The 20,348-nt window shown below is 42.3% G+C and overlaps 1 protein-coding gene across 3 annotated transcripts in view; it reads right to left on the bottom strand.

Moving 5' to 3' along the window:
- Nucleotides 1-20,348, bottom strand: part of LOC109036242 (bis(5'-adenosyl)-triphosphatase enpp4) — a 57,729-nt gene that overhangs the window by 34,729 nt on the left and 2,652 nt on the right. For all 3 annotated transcript variants that reach the window (XM_072298595.1, XM_072298597.1, XM_072298596.1), the window contains exon 2: nucleotides 16,973-17,462. In XM_072298595.1, the coding sequence (XP_072154696.1) occupies nucleotides 16,973-17,462 (490 nt within the window). The remainder of the gene's footprint in view (nucleotides 1-16,972; nucleotides 17,463-20,348) is intronic.

Raw genomic sequence — 20,348 nt, 5'->3', positions numbered from 1 at the left:
TGTTCCATAGTTAATAACTCAGATACTAATTTCGAATTACAACAAAAGAATTCTGTCCCTGTCGAACCCCTTGGAGATTATATTGTGCAAAAGAAAATATCTCGAAAAAATAAATTAAATAAACTTGAAAATTTTCGTAATACAAATCTACATTTTTCTCAAAAGAAAGGTTTTAATTTCAAACTTTTACGAACTTCCCATTTGAATCCCGAAGAAACCTCCGTGATCCAAGACGTAACCCTAGCTTATCAAGACATTTTTTATATCGAAGGTGAACCTCTAACTTTCGCTAATGATATTAAACATAAAATTAAAACAACAGATGAAGAACCCGTCCACACTAAAACCTATCGTTACCCTCATATCCACAAAGAAGAAGTTCATAAGCAAATTTCAAAGATGCTTGAAACGGGTATTATTCGTCCTTCCCACTCCCCTTGGTCTGCCCCCATTTGGGTCGTCCCAAAAAAAATGGACGCCAGTGGAAAAAGAAAATGGAGAATTGTAATTGACTATAGGAAATTGAATGAAAAAACCATTGATGACAGCTACTCCCTCCCCAATATTTCTGATTTGTTAGACCGCCTTGGACGTTGCCAATATTTTACTACCCTTGACTTAGCCTCTGGATTCCACCAATTAGAAGTAAGTCCCGAATCCATCCCTAAAACTGCATTCAGTACGGAAAATGGACATTATGAATTTGTTCGAATGCCTTTTGGATTAAAAAATGCACCCACTACATTTCAAAGAGCCATGGACAATGTATTGCGAGGTATCCAAAACCACTTTTGTCTTGTGTACCTTGACGATATAATTGTTTTCAGTAGTTCCCTAGAAGAACATAAAGTTCATCTCACTAAAGTGTTCGAAAGGTTAAGGCAATTTAACCTGAAAAGGCAGTTAGACAAATCAGAATTTCTAAAAAAAGGAAGTTGATTACCTTGGACACGTGATAACGCCCAAAGGAGTCAAACCTAACCCAAACAAAATTGAAGCAATAAAAAATTTCCCATAACCATCCACAATCTAACGGTATTTCAGAACGATTCCATTCCACTATCGCTGAACATCTCAAAATCTTCAAACTTCAACCAGAAATGAGTAAAGAAAAAATCACAAAATTAATGATGTTAGCTGTAATTGCTTATAATAACTCCTACCATTCCACTACTAAACACACCCCTTTCCAAATTATAAACGGACATATTGAAAATCCCCCTATTGATGTTACAACACAATGTAACGTCAATCAAGATTACGTCAATAGACATTCTGAACTTTCCAAGATCCTCTTTCAGAATGTAAGGGATAACATCGAAAAAGGTAAAAATCAAGTGAGAAATAAGAGAAACCCAGGGCGAGATGATCTTCCTACAGTAAAAAAGGACGTATTCAGAAAACTTGTAAAGAGGATAGCCAATCAGAAAACCTCCCCTCGTGTTCAAAAAGCAACTGTTGAAAGAGTAAATGAACTCACTGGTACACTTTCTGTTATTAATCCCCGTACCAAAAACAAACAGAAAATCCATGTTAACGAAATCAAACGACCTAAAATAAATCAAAACTCTTCACCTATTGTTGCAGATTCTTCCAACCAACAGAAGCAGTCGACGGACTGACCGATATTTCAAAAAATGCCGGTCTGCTCCCCATTGACCTAGGTCCGGCCAGATTACAGGAGAGTTAGCACACCTTCACTCATTTCTATGAAACAGCTCCCTTGAAGAAAAACTTTAATTCCTTGTCCAATTCATTTAATCACTTACGGAAAAATCCTTTAACGAACAACTCAAAATTTTCTGCCCCATTTATCTTAGCCAAAGATTTGCTTACCAGATCTTCAATTAAATTAGCCTCCCTCAATATTAGTGCACCCCAAACTCAGACCACCCGAAAAACCCGTGGAATAGCTAATTTCCTAGGCAGAGGAATAAACTGGCTTACAGGCAACCTTGACGATGTCGATCGACAACGATACGACAATATTATAAAAAACATGAATCCGCCGAGTCCTCCATCGAAAACCAAATCAAAAATGGCTACAGTTTGAGTACAGCAATTATTTCAAAAAATAAAATGAATTTGGAGAAAATTTCTGAAAACGAAGAATTATTAAAAAACAGAATCGACCAACTCTCTTCCTTCAACAATTCTACCCAAGATGTTCTTTTTGATTTGAATGTCCAAAGTACCCTTGATTATATTATTTCTTCCTTATTGAGCCTCTTGAATTTTTTGTCCGAGATTGAAACCTCTCTAACCTTTTGCAGCATAAATAAATTACACCCTTCTGTTATTTCACTTTTAGACCTCCGAAATGAAATTAAATTAATAAGAAAATACTATCGTGAGGCTATTCCATCTTCTCTTATGAATCTAACATTATCTGGTCTAGATCAATTCTTAAAGGTGTCTTGTGCTCAACGTACCCCACTCAAACTAATTTATTTTATTTCTGTCCCTGTAAATTTTGAAGCTTCTTTCCGATTGTATCACATTTCATCTCTCCCCTCATTTGTACGGTCAGAATATGTCTCTGTTTTGCCCGAGTACAGGAACATCCTACGACAAGAAGACTCCTCCAATTTCTTCTCCGTCACAACACCGTGCAAAAAACTGGATCCATTCTACCAATGCGCAGATGCCAAACCAGCCCTACCGGAATCTTGCAGTGTAACTGCTATCAACAACGCCCCAACGACATCCTGCCCGCTGGTCTCGATGCATCTACCTTCCAACCACGTGGAAAACATTCCTGAAACGAAACAATTCCTATTCTGCTTCCCGAAAAATGAAACAATTATTTTTCAATGCCCTCAATACAAAACACAAAAAACTCTAAATGGCATTTTTCTCTATCACAGCAATGATTGTAAAATTGTTCTTCGAAATCTTACCTTATCCCCTCATTGTCTACTTCCGGCATACCAATAATCTCTGACTTTAAGTTATCTGACTTTACATCACCAAGAAAATTGCCGTTCAATATAACCCTCTCCCATTTGCAAATGGATTTAACTCCTGAATTAATAAACGCCCTTCCATTGGATGTAGTTCCAACTCAACCTCCCGCTACATTTTCTTCCCATTTTTATGTATTTTACTTATTCTGTCTTTTATTTGTTATCAGTGCATTCCTTGTTGCCTATTTCCATATTACTACAAGACGTCGAATCCAATCTGCGTTTCTGCCTGTGGAACCTGTCTTTTCACTGCAAGCTGGCACTTTCTCACCCCCTCTCTTGCCTACTGCTGGTGCTGCCTCCTCATCACCCGCTGGTCCCTAATGGTCAACTTCGTCGTTCTCTCCGCTGTTACCCATCTACGTCGGGAGGAGTTAAGTTATCTCGGCTCAGCTATTCATCCGAGGCACGAGGACTGGCACGCGGACTGATCTAAATGTCAGCGTCACCGCTCCGCTCTTTGACCCGCCGTCCGCTGACGTCTGCTGACTTGCAAGCCACGCGCTCGCCTGCCGCGTTACCCGTCGGCAACCTTTCCATCTAGTGCATCTCTCGCACTGACCTTTGCTTTGCAGCCGCAGCAATTCGGCGCTATAAAACCTCTCACAGTCCTGACCAGACCGTTCACTCTTGTTCCCCTGCTTTGTAACCAATCTTCGGTCATCGCTTGTAATTTTGATTTATCTGAATAAGAAGTTTTCGTGTACTTCAATTGTTTTTATTTATCCTGTCCCTACGGGACGAAACTTAACTTATATCATCCTTACCTACACAAGAATATGTCCGCGGAAGATTCAAGAAGATAAAATATATGTGTAAAAATGAAATATACCAGCAACGCGTTAGTTGTGACTTTCGTTTTGGTCTCCTTAAAATTTTTAACTTTCAAAATTTTTTCGAAAAAAATGGGGCGTTACCACCGCTCCTCTTCAACGTCGCCACGGAAACCACCACGGCCCGCCCTTCCGCCTAATTACGGAACTTCAACCCAGGTCGTATCCCTACTGGCCCGCCCCACCCGTCGGGCTAACGTCAGCTCAATCCATGTCTCATGTCAGATCACTAGGATAATATTTCACATTCCTCCCCCGATTTGACCGTTGTGTAATTTAGCCCTTCGACTTCTAAAGTATCGACATAACACCCAAAAAACGAGGAAGAGGTAGACCTAAGAAAACTCAAAAAAGACGGTCCGTTAGTGTCCCAAACCGAAGTCCCTCCCCCCTTGCAGTGAAAATTTACTATAGATCACCTCCAGATTTCGTTCCCAAAATGACATCCAATCAAGATAAGGGTGGAGAATCTGGCACCACAAATCTTGAGAAAATTTTCCGAATCCCTCTCGTTCACTCCATTAAATTTTCGGGATCGGAGGATGTGACTGATTTTTTGACATCTAATGAAACCGCAATCTTAGTGAACTCTTGGAGACCAGAAATCATCCCGCATATTGTAGAAAAATATTTAAGCCAGGAGTCCCTCTCTTTCTTTAAATTATTAAAACACAAGCATGCCTCTCTCTCTCTCTTATGAGACTTTCAAATCTGAATTCTCTTCTCGATTCAAAGATGAGGTTTTCCTTCCTTTTCTCCCTTAGAGCGCTGCCCAAAACTGCACGGCCTGAACGGCAGTTCGGCGCATGTGACAAATCTGTTGTATATGTGTTGGTTTGTTCACCTTTTTATAGCATCCCGCAGTCGAAAAATCGAACAAGTGAAAGCCACTGAATTGAAAGCCTGCTTATTCGAAAGCCAGGGAAAAGCGCGAGAGAAAGCCAAGTCAAAGTTTTTGTGAACTATGGAACCCACTTGGTGTTCGCACTTCGGCTGCCTCTAGGAATCCGCCGTCAAGTCGATGAAAAAACATATCACCAAAGTAATCCTGAATCAATCGCTCACCATGGAAGAATTCCGAACTCTTACCGCCAAAACGGGAGCCATGCTCAATTCAAGGCCACTTGCTCCCTTGTTAGGTTAGGTTAGGTTAGGTTGGAGTTCAGTGTAGTGCGTGGAGGTGAGCACATCGTGCTCCTCCTTTTCATTGCGAAATAGTGGTTTCTTCTTCACGCATGACGGTGATTTTAGTGTCAGAGTGCTGAGTAGGCCTTAGGGCATCGAACGACGTAAAAAATTCGAAAATCGACCCGTGGGATCGCGAGATCCGAAGGGATAAAGATTCGGTTAGTGTGAACACGTGCGGGACATAACCTATACGCGCGTGGCCTAAAAAAGCGGTGTGAAACGCGCGCCTACCAATGCGGGCCGCTCCCATTGGCTAGCGGGAGTGTGCGCTAGTTTCACGTGCGGCGGAGGACGTCAACACCGCGGCGCAGCCGGGTTCACAGTGGCGTTCGCGGCGACCACGCGGCGCAGCCGGGTTCACAGTGAGCGTTCACCGCGACACTCCCAAGTGCGCGTTGGGACTTAGAAAAAAATTGCGGCCGAGTGCCGAAAGCTGTAAAGGAGGTGCTTTGCAACGTCTAAAAATCGGAGATACGTGGTAATGGGGCTAGCACGCTCACCCACGGGAGATGGAAAGAGGCAAGAAAACAATGGCGAGAATACAAATCCTAATCAAAAACAGGGGATCAACAATGGCAACGGAGGAAAAAACAAGGAGAAGACCGGGGAAAAACCCAACCCAAACCGAGAAAAGGAGAGTGCCAGCGGCAACGGGTTAAACAACGGAGCAGGGAGAAGTCCCTTGAGAAGAGAAGATCGTAACAACGTCAGGACGGAATCCCCCTACAAAAGAAAGAGGGAGGATGACAAAAACGACAGATACGACGACGCGATAATCCGAATCGTCGAATTAGAAGGAGAGGTGGAAGATCAAGCAATTAAAATCGGTACAGCGGAATTTAAGATGTTCGAATGTGAAGAAAAACTCTTAAGGACAGAGGAGGAACTCCGAAAGGCCTTAGAGCGTATAAAGAAAGGAGACAATCGAAAAGATAACGAACGTAGCTGCAGTAGGAACGCAACAGCGTGTTTCATATGCAACAGCAAGCGGCGGCGCGGTGCACATGGTGCAAATGGCCAAGCGGGGACCATCACCTAGAAGGAACAGCGAATCCACACCGAACAGAGAGCCTACACCGTACGAGTTAGTAAACAGGAAGCGAAGAGGATTACCCCGCAAGGAACGCGGCACACCCGGGCCGAAAACCCCGAGGACCCCCAGTAGCTCCGCGAACGCACAGAACAGGGGCACAGCAGGAGGGGCAGCAGGCCAGAGGACACTCAAAAAAAGGCAAATAACAGGAAAGTGGTACCGCGCAACCCATGCGTACTGGTGAGAGTAGGCAAAAGGGCATACACAGAGGTCTTGAGGGAAGTCCATGGGAAGATAGCGAGTATGGAACCAACGGATGTGGAGGCGGTTGTGAGAGTTAGAAAAGCCCAGACCGGAGATTTAATAATTGAAGTAAATAACAACGACGCGGCTAGAAACATAGAAACGGCGCTGGGAGCCGAGATAGCTTCCGACACGGCAGGAAACAGCAATGAGGCAAGTACGGCGCCTACGGTGGTCCGGAGAGAGCCCACCATCAAAATAATAATTTCTGAAGTCGAGGAGATAACAGGGGCGGATGAGGTGACGTCCGCGCTGCTCGTTGCAGGGGCAAAACCAATATCGGCGAACGTGACGAGACCGAGCCGATATGGCACAAGGCTCGCGTTCTGCACAATCAAGGACGACGATCAAGCTAGAGAAATGATAAACAGAGCGAAACTTGACAATGCTTGACAATGTGCAAAATAGCACGAAATATAGAGAGGCAGGTATGCTACAGATGTCACAAGGAAGGGCACTATGCCAGAAACTGCGAAGCAACAGTTGATTTGTCGAACAACTGCCTCAAGTGTGGAGGACAGGGGCACTGCACATCCAACGATTACGCAAAAGAGTGTTCGGTGGCGGGCCCGTCGGGGGAGCAACAAAACGTGAAAAAAAGGAAATCGGAGGACTTGAAAACATTTTTTTGCACTACGCCAGCGAAGAAAGTTCGTCAGATGACGGAGAGAATGACAACGAAAAAAGGTGCGACGATGAAAAAAGAATCGCGGAAAGTGACAATTCAACCGAAAATTGTGGAGATTTCGGCCTCCGAGGAGGAGGAGGAGGAAGTGGCGGACATGGACCATCACTCCGAGTGCGCGGAAGATCGCGGAAACGTGACCGAAACCGAAAAAGAGTGCGCGGAAGCAGCGAGTCCTCCGCGGGAGGAGATGTTTGCAGCGACTCAGGCACTCCAAGACGAGGAGTTAGAATTGGAGGAAGAAAAACGAGCTTTTGCGGAGAAGAAGAAAACGGAACAGAGGTCGAGAAAGATAGACAATCATCCGATAGCGAAATTGCTTCAGGAATTAATACCCTTCGCGGACCAAGGGCTAGCACCGCTTCCCCGAGTGATCGAAGAGATGAGGTGTATGATGTGCGATCCGGAATTCTACTCCAGTCTTGCGGATCCTTTTCGGAAAGATCTACTGAAGATATTCCTAACCTTCCTAGATGCAGGACCTTCCTAGGAAAAAAGATGCAGAAAATGACGGAGCCAGATGATCCGTTTCGAATTCCGGAGAATTCCTACTCTTTACGCACGTGGAGCTGACAAGATTTGAAGAAGAGTGGTCTCGAGGACTGCCAAGCTTCCTCAATCTTTCAATCTTTCTTAAGGAAAAATCATCAATTCTTCTTTAGGAATCGATCCAAGATCAAGACAGCTTTTCAAGACAACTTGAAGATGCATTCTCAACTAGGGGACCAAACACCCGACAAAAAGTTATCAGAAACTTATTTCGCTCACTGGAGTGGCATCATGCCGAAACAACTAAAAACTGCGCAGAAACAAGTCACGGAAAAAAACGAGGAAATAAAAACATTGAGTGGCAATGTAACGAACCTACAAAAGGATAAAGTAAGCAATCATGGTCATACATTTTAACCGATTGCAGTTTTTGAAAGAATTGAATTTAAGGCAAAATCAAGAGTTCATAATCACTCTTTAAATGTTCAAAAACGGTTGAACAGACAAACACCTCGTGATTCTTTCTGCAAATGACCATTACTAATAAAGTTTTACGAGATGTCTCTTCCAGGCCAGAAATACCTAGCTAGTTTAATGATATAGTATTCCATTTCCGTATTTTTATTCAAACATTTTTTAAGAAATTATTTATTCAGTTTTGTGTCCACTGCACGGGAATTTTTCCTAAAATATGATAACTCAAAACTTATTACAAGTTACGTGTTCAAAAGACGAATCTTAATAATTTTAGTTTACTACGTTTGCGTGAACGTAACGTAACAATCTACATCGTTCCTAGAGAACGTGGTTTGCGATGGGTTAAACGTAACGTTATCGATGTAACGTAATCCAGAAAAGCTAAATAGACGTTAGAGCAACGTAAAATCGAGCGTTGTTACTGGTACGTTACGAAAAATACGTTACCTTAACGTTGCCGCGCGATGCTACGTGAAAGTTTAATGAGATACGTGACGTTGCTGGCGATCAGTGTATTTTCCTTTTTTGAGTTTGTATCGAATTTATGATGTTTTTCAAAACTTGTAACTAAAATCTTAACCTGATTACGTGAATTAGCTGCTTTATAAAAAAGCAGGCAAGTTCTCATTAGATTCCATTGAGAATGCAAACGTAGAAAAGACTTATTATACAATTCAACTTTTGTTGTCAACGAAGTTCATACCATACTTAGCAATTCCATACAGGATTGAGTTATTTGAAAATGTGTTAGCCCCAGAGCTCAAACAAACTGACACAAAAGCTAAATTAATAGGTATGCCGGAGAAGATGCAATTCCATACTCGGGCTTGCCACACTGTTTTAAGTGAAGAAAACAACACTTTAGTTGACAAAGCTAAAAAGCTGATAAAAAAGTACGGCCTCTTGGAGTATAACTTCTGTAGAGCCTTGGGGTCTTTTTTTGTCATCGGCAGTGACAGGATGCATATTCCGGCAAATACAGATTACACAAAAGAGGACCTAAAATCAGCATTAAAAGAAATTTTGTAAATAATTATAACTAGCTCTATCCAAATGAGCAATAAACTTAATTCTGTTAAAAATATCACTTGGTTCGTTTCTGTTAAACGCTGTGCATTCACGGGAGAGAAAGATGAAGAAAATACAGGTACAGTTTTATTGTGTAGATTCATACCAAGTCTCTGAGTAGATCATCACTCAAGAACTCGTCCAGAGAGTACGATCGTATTTCTGGTTATTCACGTGTTTTGCACTTAAGTCCCACGTCATTGCTTGAAAGCTATTCGGCAAAATAACGCAGGGATTGTTTCTTTTTAATGAATTTTATATTTTCTCTTCCAGGCAAACCTGGGGGAGAAATTAAAGAAGTTCATACCATTTTTAGCAATTCCATACAGGATTGTAAACTCCGTGTATGTGTTGTATGACTCTCTCAGAGATGTGGGCATTTAATCAATACATTTTATGCAGCACTCTTTTTCATGGCTATTGCTCACTGTAATATATTTTCATCTAATAATGTTTTAATGTAATTACTATATTGCCTTTCTTTTGATACGAAAAATATTTTATATTTTTTCTTCCAGGCAAACCTGGGGGAGAATTTAAAGAAGTTCATACCATACTTAGCAATTCCATACAGGATTGAGTTATTTGAAAATGTGTTAGCCCCAGAGCTCAAACAAACTGACACGAAAACTAAATTAATAGGTATGCCGGAGAGGATGCAATTCCATACTCGGACTTGCCACACTGTTTTAAGTGAAGAAAACAACACTTTAGTTGACAAAGCTAAAAAGCTGATAAAAAAGTACGGCCTCTTGGAGTATAACTTCTGTAGAGCCTTGGGGTCTTTTTTTGTCGTCGGCAGTGACAGGATGCATATTCCGGCAATTACAGATTACACAAAAGAGGACTTAAAAATCAGCATTAAAAGAAATAGGGATGGACGATCCAGTAATTGTAAACTCCGTGAATGTGTTGTATGACTCTCTCAGAGATGTGGACTTTTAATCAGTGCATTTTATGCAGCACTCCTTTTCATGGCTATTGCTCACTATAATATATTTTCATCTCATAAAAGTATACGTTTTATTATAATTACGATATTACCCTTCCTTTGATACGGAGCTATACATGAATGTGTAGGTACGATACGAAGAGTGTGGAAGGTGACTTCTTCTTTTTATACCACTATCTTCGGTGTTGCCAACTTACACAACAAAGATGTATGGTTTAACAAGAACTCAAAACTACGCTTTTATGAACATCAGACCAATGGGCCAGTTTGGCTTAATTTTTTAATTGTATACTATGAAAGGACAAGGGGAAGTGAGTATACTAAGTTTTTTTTTCAGATTTTTTTGGGCCGTCTGGCCTGAGAAATCTTACTTTAAAAACAACAAAAATGGAGATAAAAGGTGGTAAAGACGACACAGTTAGAGCCGCCACAGTACAAACGGCGAACGGGGTGTTGACCAGGCCAAGCATCAAGCTTTCTACCTTTTTTCCCCACCGATACATTCTAAATACCCAATACTAAAACAACGCTCGCCGTTTTTTTCACTCATTGCTCTACTACCATTTTTTTTTCTCCTTTTCTTTCCAGCATGCCACGTTTATCATCCAACTCCCCGGACGATGAGCCGCTCATCCTGTCGGCGACGCCAGTCACACCGACCTCAGAATCCGGAGCAGCGCTCCTTCAAGCAGCAGCCAAGCTGCAGACCAGCACAATCCCCTCGACGAGACGAGCAACGCGTCCTACAAAGGTCACCTCCAAAGGACCCAGTCGGCAACACCCACAAATGGGCAAACCTCAACTTTCCCTCAAGGCCGCCACAACGGTGTTCCACCGATTGGGCCCAATGCCCATCTCGTCCGCAAGGAGCTCCAGCATGGGCCCTTCCGCAGCCGCTGCCGCACCCGAGTCCGGGTGAAAAACTCACGCATCCAGAGCATCCCCCGTGGCATTCAGCCCTCGAACGTCCACCCGCATCCCGCGAGTCGTACTGACAAGATTTGAAGAAGAGTGGTCTCAAGGGATGCCAAAACATGAGCACCAATTCTCGAAATAAGTGTCTAACGCTACGAAAATCCCCATCAATAGACGTACGCTGGAGACACATTTCATAAGATGGTCGTGGATTCTTCTTTTTGGAGATGAGATGCAGTGTACAAGCATAAAAAAGTTGAGGGAAATGACGGAACCAGATGATCCGTTTCGGGTTCCGGAGAATTCCTGCTCTTTACGCATGTGGAGCTGACAAGATTTGAAGAAGAGTGGTCTCGAGGACTGCCAAGTTTCCTCAATCTTTCAATCTTTCTTAAGGAAAAATCATCAATTCTTCTTTAGGAATCGATCCAAGATCAAGACAGCTTTTCAAGACAACTTGAAGATGCATTCTCAACTAGGGGACCAAACACCCGACAAAAAGTTATCAGAAACTTATTCCAATCACTGGAATGGCATCATGCCGAACAACTTAAAACTGCGCAGAAAGAAGTCACGGAAAAAAACGAGGAAATAAAAACATTGATTGGCAATGTAAAAAACCTACACAAGGATAAAGTAAGCAAGCATGGTCATATATTTTAACCGATTGCAGTTTTTGAAAGAATTGAATTTAAGGCAAAATCAAGAGTTCATAATCACTCTTTAAATGTTCAAAAACGGTTGAACAGACAAACACCTCGTGATTCCTTCTGCAAATGACCATTACTAATAAAGTTTTACGAGATGTCTCTTCTAGGCCAGAAATACCTAACTAGTTTACCGATATTTTATTCCATTTTCGTAGTTTCATTCAACCATTTTTTATGTCATTATTTATTCATCTTTTGTGTCCACTGCATGGGAATTTTTCCTAAAATATGGCATCTCAAAATGTATTACAAGTTACGTGTTCAAAAGACGAATCTTAATAATTTTAGTTTAGTACGTTTGCGTATGAACGTAACGTAATAATCTACATCGTTCCTAGAGAACGTGGTTTGCGATGGGTTAAACGTAACGTTATCGATATAACGTAATCCAGAAACGCTAAATAGACGTTAGAACAACGTAAAATCGAGCGTTGTTACTGGTACGTTACGAAAAATACGTTACCTTAACGTTTCCGCGCGATGCTACGTGAAAGCGTAATGAGATACGTGACGTTGCTGGCGATCAGTGTATATTCCTTTTTTGAGTTTGTATCGAATTTATGATGTTTTTCAAAACTCGTAACTAAAATCTTAACCTAATTACGTGGATTAGCTGCTTCATAAAAAAGCAAGCAAGTTCTCATTTGATTCCATTGAGAATGCAAACGTAGAAAAGACTTATTATACAATTCAACTTTTACTGGAAATGTTGAGTTACCATATTTTGTTTTGGTGAGGTACCACTTATTTTGTAAATAATTATAACTAGCTCTATCCAAATGAGCAATAAACTTAATTCTGTTAAAAATATCACTTGGTTCGTTTCTGTTAAACGCTGTGCATTCAGGGGAGGGAAAGATTAAAGAAAATACAGGTGCAGTTTTATTGTGTAGATTCATACCAAGCCTCTGAGTAGATCATCACTCAAGAACTCGTCCAGAGAGTACGATCGTATTTCTGGTTATTCACGTGTTTTGCACTTAAGTCCCACATCATTGCTTGAAAGATATTTGGCAAAATAACGCAGGGATTGTTTTTCTTTAATGTATTTTATATTTTTTCTTCCAGGCAAACCTGGGGGAGAAATTAAAGAAGTTCATACCATACTTAGCAATTCCATACAGGATTGAGTTATTTGAAAATGTGTTAGCCCCAGAGCTCAAACAAACTGACACAAAAGCTAAATTAATAGGTATGCTGGAGAGGATGCAATTCCATACTCGGACTTGCCACACTATTTTAAGTGAAGAAAACAACACTTTAGTTGACAAAGCTAAAAAGCTGATAAAAAAGTACGGCCTCTTGGAGTATAACTTCTGTAGAGCCTTGGGGTCTTTTTTTGTCGTCGGCAGTGACAGGATGCATATTCCGGCAATTACAGATTACACAAAAGAGGACTTAAAATCAGCATTAAAAGAAATAGGGATGGACGATCCAGTAATTGTAAACTCCGTGAATGTGTTGTATGACTCTCTCAGAGATGTGGACATTTAATCAGTGCATTTTATGCAGCACTCCTTTTCATGGCTATTGCTCACTATAATATATTTTCATCTCATAAAAGTATACGTTTTATTATAATTACGATATTACCCTTCCTTTGATACGGAGCTATACATGAATGTGTAGGTACGATACGAAGAGTGTGGAAGGTGACTTCTTCTTTCTATACTACTATCTTCGGTGTTGCCAACTTACACAACAGAGATATATGGTTTAGTAGGAACGCAAAACTACGCTTTTATGAACATCGGACCAATGGACCAGTTTGGCTGAATTGTTTTATTGTGTACTATGAAAGTACAAGGTGAAGTGAGTATACTGAACTTTTTGAGGAAAATGGCGGAACCGGTTGATCCGTTTTGAATTCCGGAGAATTCCCGCATTTCGAAACCGAAAGTTCCGAAGAGGAAGAAAGGTCCCTCTACGATATCATTCAAGAATACAACGAGCGACGAGGACGTGATAGAAGTCGAAGCAGAAGTCCACGCGGAAAAGGACACGACCCCCCCCCCCCCCCCCGAACACTCAACAATTTTTAGAGGAGGAATTCGTGACCGAACCCCCGCCGAAGAAAGTATCCCATGTGTCCCAAAACGAGCTGCAGGGCTGCCCCCTATCTCTGTTGATTCAGGAAGCTTGCGAATTGACGGACAACGGCCTGGCCCCTCTAATGCGAACGATGTCGGACATGAGCGACTGGTTGGAGGCGAATCCACAAGAAGATTCGCAGATGGAATACAAGTGGACGGTGATTACGCTCCTACTGAAGAAGATAATAAAAGAAAATTTTTCACCCAAACAGTTAAAATGATTGGAATCGACTCTTTTTATCCGTTGATGACAGCCATCGAATTGTCCACGATGTATACCACTCTGGACATTGGGAGCGGGATGAAAAAGGCGTTTATCAATTTTTCGAAATATCGAAATCAATTCTCGAAATAAGTGTCGAACGCTACGAAAATTCCATCAATAGACGTACGCTGGAGACATATTTCATAAGATGGACGTGGATTCTGATATTTGGAGACGAGATTCAGTGTACAAGCAGAAAGTAGTTGAGGAAAATGACGGATCCGGTTGATCCGGTTTCAATTCCGGAGAATTCCCGCACCTCAAGCGCGAGGAACTGACAAGATTTGAAGAAGAGTGGTCCCGAGGGATGCCGCCTTGCTGGCTGACAGTGAATTTATGTTTTATCTTTTCATTTTCACAGTTTTTTAATGTTGCTCATAACCTCCCTTTTGTGATACATCGTTGGAAAGGTAATAAAAAATGAAACTTTTTGACGTGAAGCAAAGGCCGCTACGACTCTTTGCTCTCGAGTTATCCCCTGTTAAAGTTCAAAATAGGTCTGTTTTCAAAAAATCGTGATAACTGTAGTCATTCACGCCAAGCACTGAAGTCTCGTATTATTATTTGAAAGTGATTTAGACAAATAATGTAAGCATTATTTCATTAGAGTTAATTTTTTATTTTTATTTTTTTTTTCAGGAAGCTCATGAACGTGCTATGCGGAGGGTTTTCGCGTTTTTGTCAATTCGCCAAAAAATCGAAATCTTTGAGGCTATGTTTGACCCTGAATAACGAGATATGAAGCAAAAAGATGAATTGAAAAATATAGAATTCACCTTTACTCATCATGGCAAGATATGTCTTGCGCTTATGAGAAAAATAACGGATCACTAAATTGTGACAATAAAGGAATTGATGCAAGATGAAGGTCTTACAGAGAGACAATTCTGCTCACGGTGGGGTTTTTTTTTTTTTTGCTATTTCTAGTGACAAAATACATGTACCAGAAATAACGAAGTACTCCAAAAAGCCGCCGCGCATCGTGCGTTCGCGAACGCCGACGTTGGCGCTGCGATCAGACCTGCGGACCTCTCCCACTGCGCGAAGACGAATCGTGGATGAAGATCGCCGATCAGCTACAATAGGGCGGCGGAGCCCGTAGGCATTCACTCCGCCTATTGATTCAGTTTGATTCACTTCAAATTCAGATCTTATTTCAGACCTTAGATTAGTATTATAGGCATAGCCCTGTTGGAATATTAATTTCAGCCGTCGAGCAACGACGCAGTTGATTGAAAATGTGCAAGATTGCAGTTCTGTAGACGTGCCACTTTGACGCGTCTCACTCAGTCTGTCGATTCCGTATCCTAGAATGTGACGCCTCGGTCCACCGGTACTTTGTTTAATCAAATAAAAAGAATGTTCAACATTTACATCCACTGCATCATTGCTTAAATTCTAACAAGCCCTACTATCTGCTGAGCTTTGCCTTTACACCTCCTGGGCCAGCCCTCTAAACGTCAGGTCTTTGCCCTACTCATTATACCTAATGTCCTAACTCTTTATTAATAAATCCACTTTGTATATTAGCTCTGAGTTATCGGTATCACACACCCTCTTACAGACACTGTATTAAAAAATAAAAAAAAACTCTTAGTGATAACTCCTGTAAGTCCTGTAATTTTCACTACGGTGAGTGATAATGGGCCTGTGCCACTTTACTTGGAGAACATCATCCTATGCGAATCATTTTTTTATTCTTGACTCTTTCCATTTTTAAGGGTACATTGGCGGCAGAGGCCAACGTGTGACCACCAGAATACACCACCCTCTGGTCAAATTAAGTTAAAATTTTATGTATGTCAGTCCTTGACGTGTAAATGGGTGTCCTTACAAGTTTCAAACCATCCCTAAAGGAATTGCACCCTCTTGTGCGGTGTTGCTTTCGGAAATGCAGGTCACTGTGATGGGAAAACAGTGCAAAGCAGGGCCGTAGTGGATTCTTTCGGGCTCTGCACTCGCTGATTTCTGGGCGACTTGGCAAGTTTCAGTGCATTTTCTGCTCCTACTGAAACTTGCTGAGTCTGCTTGAATCGGCGAGTAACTGGTGCGAGGCTTCCTAACGTGGCTTCTCGGTTCGAGATGTGAGATTGTGGTGGCGACGCCTCTTTTTCTTTGTTACTTCAATACATGCCGTTATTACCTGCCCAAATTTTGAGGATGTTTTTTCTCACCGCGATACCCACGTCCCGACAGTTGCCAAGTTACGTACCCGATAATGACGCGGCTGACGGAGCAATATAGATTTTGAGTTGCGATTATCACCAAAAACTATGAAAATAACTTACAAGTATACTCTTGTGTGGACAGTTTTTTGTACGGATGTGGATAGAGGGATAAAAACGATTTCGCGGTTTTCAATTCTACAATCTAGAGACCTTCCTTGACACTTTCATAAAAAAAAATCGCGTGTGGTCTTCAGAAAAAGTAATTTTTTTACAACGAACCATGCAGGAGGCTGCGCATTTTCCATAGAGTACATAGAGTCGTAATGTAAGTGGGAGAGCTGGCGCCACTTTTAAGCATTTTCCATGTCCCGAATTCCGAGACTCCTGTGTGACACCGGGTCACTTTTTCGATACATGATCGATTGTTTGCGATACACGGGTACCCGGCCATCCGATGCCAACAACAACAACAACAACAACAACAAAGGATATAGGAATTACCACGTATTCCACACCGCCATTTTGGATCGAAAATGTATCGAAAAAGCGACCCGAACTCGGCGCACACCGGGCTCGGAATTCGTCGAGCAGAACATGGCGCCAGCTCTCTCATTCACATTACGACTCTGTGTACTCTATGGCATTTTTAACTTTTAAATCGATTTTTCTCCAATTTCCCATTTCAGAAAAAAACTATGAAAAATACTGCAAATTCAGCTCATTAGGCACTCTCAGATGAAGCGATACAGTTTTCGTGTGTAAATTCTCCCCATTGGCACTTTTTATTTTCGAATTTCCCGTTTCTTTGACATTCCATGAAAACTTACATCTTTTGGTGAAAGGGTCCAGCGAGGCGAGAGCACTGATCTGCATGACGGGAGACGTTCCGACGACGTCACAGCGCGAGAAATTGGCAAACTTGTTGAGATCGATTATCCGGTCCTGCGCGACGGAGACCATGCCGTGGTCACTGAGAAGAAAAACGTTGACTTTGTCGTGGAGGTTGTGGGCCTCGAGTTGATCCTGGAGGTACTTGGCCGTCCGGTCGCAGTGGCGGATCTCATCCCTGAACAAGGGGTCGTCGACGCCGTGCCGGTGGCCGATGAAGTCCGGCTCCTCGAAGTAGAGCATGACCAGGTTGGCCGGTGCGGTCTCGTTGAGGAACCACGAGATGGCTACATCCACACGTTTGTTCCAATCGAAGGACTGGTCGTAGCGCACGGCGTGGGTGGGTGTCACCCCTTGGTAGGCGAATTCTCCTCCCGGCCACATCATCGAGCCGCTGTGACGACCTTGGCCTGCTTTCTCGTTCAGCGTCTGGAAAGAAAGCCAATTCGAAAACGATTAAACGATGGCGGAAAAAAGGAGGGAGCTCATACCGAACATTACGAGCAGGGGTCGATTAGAGTCCCTTTATACTGAGAGTCAAGACAATGTGAATCCATTTCTGATTGGTTCCCGTATTTTAGGCCTTCACAGTGTCACAAACGGGAATAAAGATTACATTTTCACCGATTGCAAAGATTATACTCTGGAATGGACCAGGGAATTACGGGTTAGGCAAGGAACAAACGGAATGAGAGAAGGAACGGAGAAAGGAATTTGAGAATGGGCCGATCAAAGATTACGAAAAACGTTCAGTTTCTGTAATCTTTATTCCCGTGTGTGACTCCATGAGGAGGTGTTGTCTTGACTCTCAGTATAAAGGGACTCTAGGGTCGATAATCTTCAAAGCTTTTCCGAGAAGTGCTAGATCGGGGCTCAGCACCTTAGAGCCTAGAAAAGACATTAATTCTTTCTTCTTGTTCTTTTTTATACTTGGGAAACCCTTAGAAATACATGGACGGCCAATCCGACGATCTAGAAACTATGGATCGGGTGCTCCTGAGCTACGCAAACGGTGAATTTTTAGGGAGCTCACACCAAACATTACGAGCAGGGGTCGATAATCTTCAAAGCTTTTCCGAGAAGTGCTAGATCGGGGCTTAGCACCTTGCAAGAAAAGCCATTACTTCTTTCTTCTTCTTCTTTTTTATACTTGGGAAACCCTTAAAAATACTTGGATGGCCAATCCGACGATCTAGAAACTATGGATAGGGTGCTCCTAAGCTACGCAAACGGTGAATTTTTTAGGGAGCTCAACCGAACATTACGAGCAGGGGTCGATAATCTTCAAAGCTTTTCCGAGAAGTGCTAGATCGGGGCTCAGCACCTTGCAAGAAAAGCCATTAATTCTTTCTTCTTGTTCTTTTTTATACTTGGGAAACCCTTAAAAATACTTGGATGGCCAATCCGACGATCTAGAAACTATGGATAGGGTGCTCCTAAGCTACGCAAACGGTGAATTTTGTTTCACATCAGGAGCAACAATGGGTCAGTTGCGCTGGTCACAGAGTATTGTAGAGTAGCTAAAAGTAATAAGATCTGTCCCAACACAACTTTTTACATTCAATATTAATCGAGATATGGCGCACTTTGAAAAGTTCGGTTCATGACGCCATCTATCGCGCTAGTGACACTTTTGGTTTCTTCCACCTTACTTTCATCAGTCAGGGAGACACACATTTGCATTGGTTACTCAACGTGAAACTTGGATGAGAGGGAGGTAGAAGAAACCAAGGGTGTCACCACCGCGGTGGATGACGTCATAAACCGAATTTTTCAAAGCGCGAAATCTCGGTTAATATTCAGCGTAGGAAATTGCTGTTTGGACAGATCTTAATATTTTTAGCTGATCGACAAAAATCAACAGGGCCGGATTAAGGGGGTGGCCACATGGGCCCATGGCGGCAAATCTAAGGGGCGGCTAAAATTTGCAATTTTTTAAAGTGTAGGTATAAAAAAAAAATCGGATTTATAAAAACAAAATTACAAACGAGAAAAGGCGACAAAATCTCTCATTTCCTGAGAGTGCAGTAATTTCTAATTTTGTCGTCTCTTAGTGATACAAGAGACAGGACCCTCAATGAGTCGAGTTACGAGGGAAACCAAACACGCAATTTGGCCTAGAACGGCGCGACTTGGAGAGAAATGATAACGAGGACTTGAGATGAAAAGGAGAAGCCCTCGGCGCGGAGATCGGCATGTAACACATATTAGCGCCTACAAGACTGCACGAATACTTCACGCATTGCATCAAACACAGTGCGGTCATTGCGGTCAGCGTGAAACGGATAGCGCCTACAAGAATGCATGAATACTTCACGCATTGCGCTTAACACAGTGCGGTCAGCGTGAAACGCTTAGCGCCTACATGACTGCGTGAATACTTCACGTATTGCGTCCAACACGGTGCGGTCTGCGCGGCGCGGCGGCGGAAGTTAAAATCATTGAACTACATTTATGTTTGTTCTTTCATAATTTTTTCGTTCATTTCTTATGAATGGAAGGCCTTGTCCACACAGAGATAGGTTTACGGAACTTAACTTTCGCGCAAAGTTTCGTGAACTTTAGCTAGTAGTGTTGACAGGGCTCTCCCAAAAAATGTGTTCAACACGAGTAAATGCGTCTTATGCACCCCTCCCCCGCTGGCACGTTCATTTGATGGTTTTTATCGAGTTTCAAAACGAATGAGAAGGGGGCGGCAAAATATAGGCGGCCCATGGGCGGCAAGTAGGCGAATCCGGCCCTGAAAATCAGGCATAAAAAACACGATTCTGAGACCAGCGCAAATGTCCCATTAAATTAGAACGAGCATAGTCGGTTTCCATGGTTTCGTATGGAACTATTGCTGAATACGGGACTTATATCAAATTCAGAACTATCTGTTTGAAAAGCTGTGTGCAGATATGAAACGTAGCCATGCTTAGGAGTTTACGATACAAATTCCAACGCTATATCATTTTCTGTAAAAACTCCTTTGAGATCTCATGTTATTGAGGTTATGACGAGATTAGTAACTGGATAGTTCCACTGCCCGCCCGCCTATCGAACGACCGTTCATGTGTGTTACGTTTTCTCGTGGGCCACCACCAATCTACAGTTCCTATGTAGTTGGGCTAATTCCCATTCCTGCGATTGCAAAGAAACTGGGAATTCCACTAGGTATCGCGGAATATGGAAACAGGAAAAAATCTTTAAAACCTTACAAAATTATAGAAACACGATTTTCACACTCCGCCAAACTGCTATTTACCTTCTAAGCTCTCCACTGAGTGACTCGATCTAGGTAGGTAATTTAGTCGCTTCTGTAACGGAATTCTG

The sequence above is a fragment of the Bemisia tabaci genome, chromosome 3, assembly GCF_918797505.1.
Source record: "Bemisia tabaci chromosome 3, PGI_BMITA_v3".
Classification (NCBI taxonomy): Eukaryota; Metazoa; Arthropoda; class Insecta; order Hemiptera; family Aleyrodidae; genus Bemisia; species Bemisia tabaci.
This window is presented reverse-complemented; position numbering and strand designations above follow the sequence as displayed.